Source organism: Cherax quadricarinatus, chromosome 84 (genome assembly GCF_038502225.1).
Source record: "Cherax quadricarinatus isolate ZL_2023a chromosome 84, ASM3850222v1, whole genome shotgun sequence".
Taxonomy (NCBI): domain Eukaryota; kingdom Metazoa; phylum Arthropoda; class Malacostraca; order Decapoda; family Parastacidae; genus Cherax; species Cherax quadricarinatus.
The window spans coordinates 14,512,501-14,524,506 of NC_091375.1; the positions used below are offsets into that span (position 1 = coordinate 14,512,501).

Sequence of the window (12,006 nt, forward strand, 5' to 3'; positions counted from 1 at the left end):
AAATATTTCAAAATCTAAATGGTGCATAATGTTGACTGTTTTAATAAATGGTTAAAACTTAGAAGGATGGTAAAAGTAATAATAGGAATCTCTCAGTGGTGAGGGTTAATCCCAAGATATTAACATTATGGAAGTAGTGATAACAAGTGTCCTAAAACAGAGTGGGGAAGATCAAAGTGAAAAAGATATTTAACATTTGCCAAATAGCTGTCCCCGCATGTATCACTTCCCATATGCCTTTAGGTCAGCATGCTACATTCCATAACTTTCTTTCAACACACCGGCCGCATCCCACCGAGGCGGGGTGGCCCAAAAGGAAAAACGAAAGTTTCTCCTTTTCATTTAGTAATATATGCAGGAAAGAGGTTACTAGCCCCTTGCTCCCGGCATTTTAGTCGCCTCTTACAACACGCATGGCTTACGGGCGAAGAATTCTGCTCCACTTCCCCATGGAGATAAGAGGAAATAAACAAGAATAAGAACTAGAAAGAAAATAGAAGAAAACCCAGAGGGGTGTATATATATATGCTTGTACATGTGTGTGTGATGTGACCTAAGTGTAAGTAGAAGTAGCAAGACGTACCTGAAATCTTGCATGTTCATGAGACAGAAAAAAGGACACCAGCAATCCTACCATCATGTAAAACAATTACAGGCTTTCGTTTTACACTCACTTGGCAGGACGGTAGTACCTCCCTGGGCGGTTGCTGTCTACCAACCTACTACCTAGGATACCATAGCTTTGTAATTATTTATTAAAATTTTTATGCAGTGCTATGAAAGCTTGGATACCAGTCAGATGGCAGGAAATGATATTTGTTTTGACTATAAAGATTAGCCAGACTTGCATCCTGGAGGTTGAGAGGGAAGTGCCTGTACTCTGAAGGGGAGGGGTGGGCACGCTGCAGTCAGAGGTAATTTGATTGTGATGTCGGCTTACTTCTGGATATATGGCAGTTGAATGAATGATGGTGAATGTTTTCTTTTGGTTACTCTTCCTTGGTAAATACTTTAATCTGTATATTAAATCAATGATATAGCAATCTTCTCCCATCTACTCTTACCAAATTTGAAGGATGTTTGTGTGAGAGAAAAATCTGAAGTTTCAAGCTGTGATGTAATAGCATGGCTAAGTACCTTGTCATTGCTGTAAGGTTTTTTCATTTTTTTTTTTTTCCAAATACCATGTAAGTGTATTTTTATTTATTAACACATCGGCCATTTCCCACCAAGGCAGAAAGAAGAAGAAACACTTCCATTATTCATTATTCACTCCATCACTGTCTTGCCAGAGGTGTGCCTACACAGTTAAAAAACACAACTTATCAACACCCCCTCCTTGTTATTCCTTGTAATTCATTTTAATAGGACCACCTTCTAGTTTAGGAAGTCAAGGAGTTGAAACTTACTTTTGTAAATGAGTGCAGTATTTCATTAAAATATTAATTGACTTGATGTAGCTCAGTTCTATTTTCAGTGGTCCAGTTTAATGGCTGTTTTCGGTTATTTTAATCAACATTACCTGTCCACTTTATTATTATTATTATTTGTAATCTTGTTTGTATTGCAAAAAAATACATCATGATAAATATTTGTAATCATTGTCTTCTCTTTACAGAATAACTTCTGAGAGTATGCCTAGTAAGATATAGTGAAGCCTCGGAAGATAATGTCGGATCCAGAACTTGATGACATGTTTGATTTTATCAATTTCAGTGGAACTGTGGCTTTTTTATTAGTGGCTGTTTGAAGTTACAGTAGTGTTCGATAAAATATTTCACAAATAAATATCCTGTCATATAAAGAATGGAATTTTTCATGCTTGAAGTTGTCAGTACTTTGGTCATTATTTTTAAAGCTGTGATTGTGATCTCCTGGCTTCGATTGTTAATTTTATCAGCATCACCTTTTATGGTGTGGCAAATCCTTCCATTAATCACTGGTATGATAGACTTAATGGTGACTTGTGTTATTTGGACAGTGTTACCATGTACCCTTGAAATTATGCCATACCTAAATATTTGTGAAGAATATTTATGCTTTTTAATTTGATATATGAAATGTGCTCTATAATTCAATGATTGTTTTACAGACTTGTTATTTTTTGTAAACATTTTAAGTTCAGCCATAGTGCAAACTATTTTTTCTTAATACGTTGGTACAAATGTAACATTTCTGCTGGCTTTGAAACCCAGGTAATGCTTTAATGTGTCCATAATTGATTCCAATGAAGAACGTCACATTACAGTTGTAACAATTTGCAACTTAGGTTGAAGATTAAGCTATGGCAATGCTTCAGTCCATCCAGGACCATTACCAGGTTGCGACTTGTTACTGCTCCAGGCTGCGCCAAAATTTGTCAAGTTTCATCTCCACTTTGTAAGAGTTGTGTATTTCAGCAGCTTAGTAGATATGGACTTTGTAGCTGGTTCCTGTGTATCAGAGTTACAGATTAAGTTACAAACAAAAACCTTTCTGAATAAACAAATCCCACCTTAATGGAAGTTTTTTATTGAAACCACTTTTGCCATGATTTATTCTTGTGACCATTTTGATTTTAAGTTTCATAGCATTCTCACCTAAAATGCAACATATTAAAGGAAAGAACACAAGTGTCCTCACAAAATATTTGTGTGCTCACTGTGACTAGGGTAGATGTGAGGAATGGAACCCAGGATGAAGTTGATTGTTAAAGTTCCTTCCATTACACAAAAAAAGTAAATGTATAAACTCTATTGATATCAAGAAAGGATATATATTTTTTTTTTTTTTTAACAAGTTGGCCGTCTCCCACCGAGGCAGGGTGACCCAAAAAGAAAGAAAATCCCCAAAATGGAAAATACTTCATCATAATTCAACCCTTTCACCTCACACATTATCACTGTTTTTGCAGAGGTGCTCAGAATACAACAGTTTAGAAGTATATACGTATGAAGATACACAACATATCCCTCCAAACTTCCAATATCCCAAACCCCTCCTTTAAAGTGCAGGCATTGTACTTCCCATTTCCAGGACTCGAGTCAGGCTATATAAAATAACTGGTTTCCCTGAGAAAAATATAAGTATTATAAAAAAATTTGAAGTTCAATAACCTAACTTAATCAAAATTGGAGAAAGAACAAAAAAACTACAATGACCAAAGCTAAGAGTGGATGACTTGCAGGCATTTTGAATGCTCCATATATAATTTGTAGGATACAGACGAAGACAATGTTCCAAACAGATTTCCTGTACTACTAACGTGATGAGGACAGAGTTGCCCAGGAGAACTGTACACACTATAGATATACAATCAGAAAGGAGCCCTGGTCACTACAGATGGTCATTTGATTTTCCTAGAGCCAACTAGGTGAGGTGGAAGATAGTCGGCCAGAATACCTGAATCAAAATTCTAGCATATGATTGGGTTGGATCTGGTCAAGAAACACACACAGCCTCATGATGCAGACAGCCCCTTATGGTCCACAAATTGGAGCAACCCAATTCCAATCCTACAGGCTGAGAAAGAGGTTACCAGAGGACACAGGTTATGGCATAGACAAGTAGCCAGAATAAACCTAAGCTAATACAGGTAACTTAATACAATGAGCAATCCTGAGGACTATTTACCAGGAGGAGAGTCAGGAGTAGTGACTATTGGCTTACCCTGGCTAATAGGTAAACACCAGTAGTTCTCCTGGGAAAGTAGGAGGTAATGATGATCAAAAGCCCTGAGTTGTATGACAAATAACTACCCATAATTTGTATGAGCCACTCTTATTCCTCATAGTAACATTATGCCCTCACTAATGAGGTTGCTTTTATCATTCTGCTTTAGTCGGAACATGAAATGAGATTCGTAGTGTCACGCAAATGTTGAATGTGGTTGCTTAAACAGCTACCTGTGGATTTAGCGCTTATTTATGAGTATAATAATAAAGGGGCTCGTGATCCAAGAAGCGGACTTGTCCCCTTCCTTGGATGGAACATGAATGCCTCTTATTCCCCAGGTGTTATGTGCTTACTATGGGTTTAGTTCTTCTTGTTGACCAGTTTCAATTTTTTTTTTCTCATTCATAAGAGTGATGAATTGGACATACATTGTGTACAAAGAATAAAATGCAAGAAAGGGGTGGATGTTTGCAGCACAAGAACTTTCACACTATCACCAGTGTTTCATCATTAGATATGCAAATAGGAAATGGAAGATTCTCAGATTTGGAACAGTGGCAAGCACCATGGCCAGATGGGTGCTTGGACATGGTGATTATGACTACTCCATCCCATCTCAGAATTTTTCATTACATTTCTCTATTGCCTATTTGCAAAGTTCTTGACAAAGCACTGGTGATGGTGCAAAAAGTCCTGAGCTTCAACATTCACAAGCTATTAACAAATGCACAATGAGACACTAGAGGATGGAAAACCTAAAGAGTCCATTTTCCACTGTTCCAAGTGCTTCATCAGGAGCTATGGAATAGAAGATTGTCAAGAGGTAAGTAGGCTGTGTGGTCAGTGCCATATTCTGTCTACAAATACATGAACAACAAGCCACAAGGTGCATGCACTCTCCAGTGCTTAATATATTAAAAAATACACTGAAAATCAACAAATAACTGCTCATTAGTACACCATTTTTCTTAACATTATGACAATTATATATTCTGTATTCTCATCCATGATTTTAACAGATCTCTGCATTTGCAGCCCAAAGTTCATAGATGAGAAAGTATTGAAGATTTATGAAATAGCATCCATAGTGACTGCCTCCAGCGTCCTTTTCTCCCTCGCTGGTCTCTGATCTGGCATATTACATCTTTTAACATATCCTACCCTGCAGTGCTGTATGACCCTTGTGAGGTTAGCTCTTATTTTTGATTGCAATATTATGGAAACAGCATATGATATAAACTATCCAAAAAATTTAACTGACAAATCTTATAAAATTGCCAGAAATACATTTTAGAATTCAAAACCCCTCAAGTGAGGTTCTTTGATGCTACCAAGGGGCTTTTAATCTAAGAAATTGGATCTGTTTCATTTCCCCAAATTAAGTCTGAATACTTTCCATCCTGCCCTCCCCTTCACAGGCACGGTATAATTCCTATGGGATTAGCCCTCGAAAATAATTCAAAAAAGGACAAAGAAACATATTCAACAAAGAATATGTTGGTTGTACTTTACCATAAAAAAACCTTGATAATACTTTCTCTACTTTAGAATTTCAAAAGCAAAGTTATATTTAAAAATCTTGATTCAGTAAAAAAAAAAATTAAGAATTCCCCCTAAAATGCTGATGGTTGTCTATAAGATTCCCTGTAATAAAAAATCAATAAGTTTATTTTGGTCAAACTGGAAAGTCTTGAACTAAGATGTGTGAGCGTGTTAGATAGGAGTGAATGGAGATGAATGGTTTTGGGGACTCTGGTGAGCTGTTGGAGTGTAAGGGTAATATTTTGTGAAGGGATTCAGTGGAACTGGTTAACCAGACTTGAGTCCTGGAAATGGAAAGTACAATGCCTGCACTTTAAAGGAGGGGTTTAGGATATCGGCAGTTTGGAGGGACGTCTAAACTGTTCTATCTTAGCGCCTCTGCAAAGACGGTGATTATGTATGAGTGAAGTGAAAGTGTTGAATGATAATGAAAGATTTTTCTTTTTGGGTCATCCTGCCTCGGTGGGAAACGGCCGACATATTATATAGTATATATATATATATATATATATATATATATATATATATATATATATATATATATATATATATATATATATATATATATATATTCTTTCTTTCTTTTTTCAATATATATATATATATAATATATATAAATAACAAAAAGGCACAATACCGTGACTGGAACGATACACAAATAACCCGCACATAAAAGACAGAAGCTTACGACGACGTTTCGGTCCGACTTGGACCATTGACAAAGTCACACTAACAGAGGAGGAGCAGGACGGCTATATATAGGCAGGAAGAGGTGGAGGTAGTAGTAGTGGTAGTAGTAGTAGTAGTAGTAGTAGTAGTAGTACAAGAATTGTATATAATACCGACAGGATGAAATGACACATGCACAACACCCGGGCATCCCCACCGTAGACGTTTCGCCATCCAGCCAGCCACTGGATGGCGAAACGTCCACAACAAAGACAACCAGACGCCGCACATGTGCCTAATTTCATCAGTAGATGTAGTAGAAGAAGAGGTAGTAGTAGTGGTAGTGGTAGAAGTGGGAAATAAGGAAGACGAGCCAGTCAAATACAAAGGAAGGGGAGCACTGCAAGAGAGCTAGAAACCCACAGAGGGAGAGCAAGCGCACCGAGGTGCGTGAAAGGGGAAGTGGTGAGATAAAATAAAGAAGGAACAGAAACACGAGACAGGAGAGAGAAAGACAACCCAGAGGAGAAAAGGAGAGAGGAAAGGGGAAGAGGAAGAAGAAAAAGAAGAAGAAAAAATGAGGATTCAGGTTAAGTCACGGGTGTTCTGAAGTTTGGAGCATTTTACAATGTAGTGGGAGAGGAAGGCATCTACAGAGACGAAGCCAGGGCTAAGGTTCATACAAGGAAAGTTGTGTATAAGAGAGGATTCAACTAAACGGCGACTGTTCGAGTTGGAAGTAGGGAAGACAGTTTTAGCAGAAGACCAGTCAATAGGATGGCTATGATCTCTGACGTGACAGAAAAGAGCATTGTTAGTGTCGGCAAGCCTAACACTATTTTTGTGCTCCCTAAGTCTGTCAGAAAGAGATCGACCAGTTTCTCCAAAGTATTGAAGAGGATAGGAGGAGCAAGAAATAGAGTAGACACCAGGAACATCTGTAGAGGGAGGAGAGGTATGAACGAGATTAGTGTAATATATATATATATATATATATATATATATATATATATATATATATATATATATATATATATATATATATATATATATATATATATATATTTTTTTTTTTTTTTTTTTTTTTCAACAAGTTGGTCGTCTCCCACCGAGGCAGGGTGACCCAAAAAAGAAAGAAAATCCCCAAAAAGAAAATACTTTCATCATCATTCAACACTTTCACCACACTCACACATTATCACTGCTTTTGCAGAAGTGCTCAGAATACAACAGTTTAGAAGCATATACGTATAAAGATACACAACATATCCCTCCAAACTGCCAATATCCCAAACCCCTCCTTTAAAGTGCAGGCATTGTACTTCCCATTTCCAGGACTCAAGTCCGACTATATGAAAATAACCGGTTTCCCCGAATCCCTTCATTAAATATTACCCTGCTCACACTCCAACAGATCGTCAGGTCCCAAGTATCATTCGTCTCCATTCACTCCTATCTAACACGCTCACGCACGCTTGCTGGAAGTCCAAGCCCCTCGCCCACAAAACCTCCTTTACCCCCTCTTTCCAACCCTTTTGAGGACGACCCCTACCCCTCTTTCCTTCCCCTATAGATTTATATGCTTTCCATGTCATTCTACTTTGATCCATTCTCTCTAAATGACCAAACCACCTCAACAACCCCTCTTCTGCCCTCTGACTAATGCTTTTATTAACTCCACACCTTCTCCTAATTTCCACACTCCGAATTTTCTGCATAATATTTACACCACACATTGCCCTTAGACAGGACATCTCCACTGCCTCCAACCGTCTCCTCGCTGCTGCATTTACCACCCAAGCTTCACATCCATATAAGAGTGTTGGTACTACTATACTTTAATACATTCCCTTCTTTGCCTCCATAGATAACGTTTTTTGACTTCACATATACCTCAACGCACCACTCACCTTTTTTCCCTCATCAATTCTATGATTAACCTCATCCTTCATAAATCCATCCGCCAACACGTCAACTCCCAAGTATCTGAAAACATTCACTTCTTCCATACTCCTCCTCCCCAATTTGATATCCAATTTTTCTTTATCTAAATCATTTGATACCCTCATCACCTTACTCTTTTCTATGTTCACTTTCAACTTTCTACCTTTACACACATTCTCAAACTCATCCACTAACCTTTGCAATTTTTCTTTAGAATCTCCCATAAGCACAGTATCATCAGCAAAAAGTAACTGCGTCAATTCCCATTTTGAATTTGATTCCCCATAATTTAATCCCACCCCTCTCCCGAACACCCTAGCATTTACTTCTTTTACAACCTCATCTATAAATATATTAAACAACCATGGTGACATTACACATCCCTGTCTAAGACCTACTTTTACCGGGAAGTATTCTCCCTCTCTTCTACACACCCTAACCTGAGCCTCACTATCCTCATAAAAGCTCTTTACAGCATTTAGTAACTTACCACCTATTCCATAAACTTGCAACATCTGCCACATTGCTCCTCTATCCACTCTATCATATGCCTTTTCTAAATCCATAAATGCAATAAAAACTTCCCTACCTTTATCTAAATACTGTTCACATATATGCTTCAATGTAAACACTTGATCTACACATCCCCTACCCACTCTGAAGCCTCCCTGCCCATCCACAATCCTACATTCTGTCTTACCTCTAATTCTTTCAATTATAACTCTACTGTATACTTTTCCTGGTATACTCAGTAAACTTATTCCTCTATAATTTTTACAATCTCTTTTGTTCCCTTTCCCTTTATATAAAGGGACTATACATGCTCTCCGCCAATCCCTAGGTACCTTCCCCTCTTTCATACATTTATTAAACAAAAGTACCAACCACTCCAACACTATATCCCCCCCTGCTTTTAACATTTCTGTCATGATCCCATCAGTTCCAGCTGCTTTACCCCCTTTCATTCTACGTAATGCCTCACGTACCTCCACCACACTTACATTCTGCTCTTCTTCACTCCTAAAAGATGGTATACCTCCCTGGCCAGTGCATGAAATTACCGCCTCCCTTTCTTCCTCAACATTTAAAAGTTCCTCAAAATATTCTCGCCATCTACCTAATACCTCCCTCTCCCCATCTACTAACTCCCCTACTCTGTTTTTAACGGACAAATCCATACTTTCCCTAGGCTTTCTTAACTTGTTTAACTCACTCCAAAATTTTTTCTTATTTTCATTAAAATTTCTTGACAGTGCCTCTCCCACTCTATCATCTGCTCTCCTTTTGCACTCTCTCACCACTCTCTTCACCTTTCTTTTACTCTCCATATACTCTGCTCTTCTTATAACACTTCTGCTTTGTAAAAACCTCTCGTAAGCTACCTTTTTCTCTTTTATCACACCCTTTACTTCATCATTCATATATATATATATATATATATATATATATATATATATATATATATATATATATATATATTTTTTTATTATCACACCGGCCGATTCCCACCAAGGCAGGGTGGCCCGAAAAAGAAAAACTTTCACCATCATTCACTCCATCACTGTCTTGCCAGAAGGGTGCTTTACACTACAGTTTTTAAACTGCAACATTAACACCCCTCCTTCAGAGTGCAGGCACTGTACTTCCCATCTCCAGGACTCAAGTCCGGCCTGCCGGTTTCCCTGAATCCCTTCATAAATGTTACTTTGCTCACACTCCAACAGCACGTCAAGTATTAAAAACCATTTGTCTCCATTCACTCCTATCAAACACGCTCAAGCATGCCTGCTGGAAGTCCAAGCCCCTCGCACACAAAACCTCCTTTACCCCCTCCCTCCAACCCTTCCTAGGCCGACCCCTACCCCGCCTTCCTTCCACTACAGACTGATACACTCTTGAAGTCATTCTGTTTCGCTCCATTCTCTCTACATGTCCGAACCACCTCAACAACCCTTCCTCAGCCCTCTGGACAACAGTTTTGGTAATCCCGCACCTCCTCCTAACTTCCAAACTACGAATTCTCTGCATTATATTCACACCACACATTGCCCTCAGACATGACATCTCCACTGCCTCCAGCCTTCTCCTCGCTGCAACATTCATCACCCACGCTTCACACCCATATAAGAGCGTTGGTAAAACTATACTCTCATACATTCCCCTCTTTGCCTCCAAGGACAAAGTTCTTTGTCTCCACAGACTCCTAAGTGCACCACTCACTCTTTTTCCCTCATCAATTCTATGATTCACCTCATCTTTCATAGACCCATCCGCTGACACGTCCACTCCCAAATATCTGAATACGTTCACCTCCTCCATACTCTCTCCCTCCAATCTGATATTCAATCTTTCATCACCTAATCTTTTTGTTATCCTCATAACCTTACTCTTTCCTGTATTCACCTTTAATTTTCTTCTTTTGCACACCCTACCAAATTCATCCACCAATCTCTGCAACTTCTCTTCAGAATCTCCCAAGAGCACAGTGTCATCAGCAAAGAGCAGCTGTGACAACTCCCACTTTGTGTGTGATTCTTTATCTTTTAACTCCACGCCTCTTGCCAAGACCCTCGCATTTACTTCTCTTACAACCCCATCTATAAATATATTAAACAACCACGGTGACATCACACATCCTTGTCTAAGGCCTACTTTTACTGGGAAAAAATTTCCCTCTTTCCTACATACTCTAACTTGAGCCTCACTATCCTCGTAAAAACTCTTCACTGCTTTCAGTAACCTACCTCCTACACCATACACTTGCAACGTCTGCCACATTGCCCCCCTATCCACCCTGTCATACGCCTTTTCCAAATCCATAAATGCCACAAAGACCTCTTTAGCCTTATCTAAATACTGTTCACTTATATGTTTCACTGTAAACACCTGGTCCACACACCCCCTACCTTTCCTAAAGCCTCCTTGTTCATCTGCTATCCTATTCTCCGTCTTACTCTTAATTCTTTCAATTATAACTCTACCATACACTTTACCAGGTACACTCAACAGACTTATCCCCCTATAATTTTTGCACTCTCTTTTATCCCCTTTGCCTTTATACAAAGGAACTATGCATGCTCTCTGCCAATCCCTAGGTACCTTACCCTCTTCCATACATTTATTAAACAATTGCACCAACCACTCCAAAACTATATCCCCACCTGCTTTTAACATTTCTATCTTTATCCCATCAATCCCGGCTGCCTTACCCCCTTTCATTTTACCTACTGCCTCACGAACTTCCCCCACACTCACAACTGGCTCTTCCTCACTCCTACAAGATGTTATTCCTCCTTGCCCTATACACGAAATCACAGCTTCCCTATCTTCATCAACATTTAACAATTCCTCAAAATATTCCTTCCATCTTCCCAATACCTCTAACTCTCCATTTAATAACTCTCCTCTCCTATTTTTAACTGACAAATCCATTTGTTCTCTAGGCTTTCTTAACTTGTTAATCTCACTCCAAAACTTTTTCTTATTTTCAACAAAATTTGTTGATAACATCTCACCCACTCTCTCATTTGCTCTCTTTTTACATTGCTTCACCACTCTCTTAACCTCTCTCTTTTTCTCCATATACTCTTCCCTCCTTGCATCACTTCTACTTTGTAAAAACTTCTCATATGCTAACTTTTTCTCCCTTACTACTCTCTTTACATCATCATTCCACCAATCGCTCCTCTTCCCTCCTGCACCCACTTTCCTGTAACCACAAACTTCTGCTGAACACTCTAACACTACATTTTTAAACCTACCCCATACCTCTTCGACCCCATTGCCTATGCTCTCATTAGCCCATCTATCCTCCAATAGCTGTTTATATCTTACCCTAACTGGCTCCTCTTTTAGTTTATAAACCTTCACCTCTCTCTTCCCTGATGCTTCTATTCTCCTTGTATCCCATCTACCTTTTACTCTCAGTGTAGCTACAACTAGAAAGTGATCTGATATATCTGTGGCCCCTCTATAAACATGTACATCCTGAAGTCTACTCAACAGTCTTTTATCTACCAATACATAATCCAACAAACTACTGTCATTTCGCCCTACATCATATCGTGTATACTTATTTATCCTCTTTTTCTTAAAATATGTATTACCTATAACTAAACCCCTTTCTATACAAAGTTCAATCAAAGGGCTCCCATTATCATTTACACCTGGCACCCCAAACTTACCTACCACACCCTC

The 12,006-nt window shown here is 38.7% G+C and overlaps 1 protein-coding gene across 9 annotated transcripts in view; it reads left to right on the forward strand.

Moving 5' to 3' along the window:
• The window catches only part of Nup358 (Nucleoporin 358kD), an 89,168-nt gene extending 86,669 nt beyond the window's left edge, over positions 1–2,499 (forward strand). For 7 of the 9 annotated variants that reach the window (XM_070103152.1, XM_070103154.1, XM_070103157.1 and 4 more), the window contains one exon: positions 1,619–1,754. In XM_070103152.1, the coding sequence (XP_069959253.1) occupies positions 1,619–1,623 (5 nt within the window). In that variant the 3' untranslated portion in view covers positions 1,624–1,754. Of the gene's footprint in view, positions 1–1,618 lie in introns of all 9 variants that reach the window. The other 2 variants (XM_070103159.1, XM_070103155.1) reach the window with 2 other exon arrangements.
• The last annotated feature ends 9,507 nt before the right edge of the window (positions 2,500–12,006 follow it).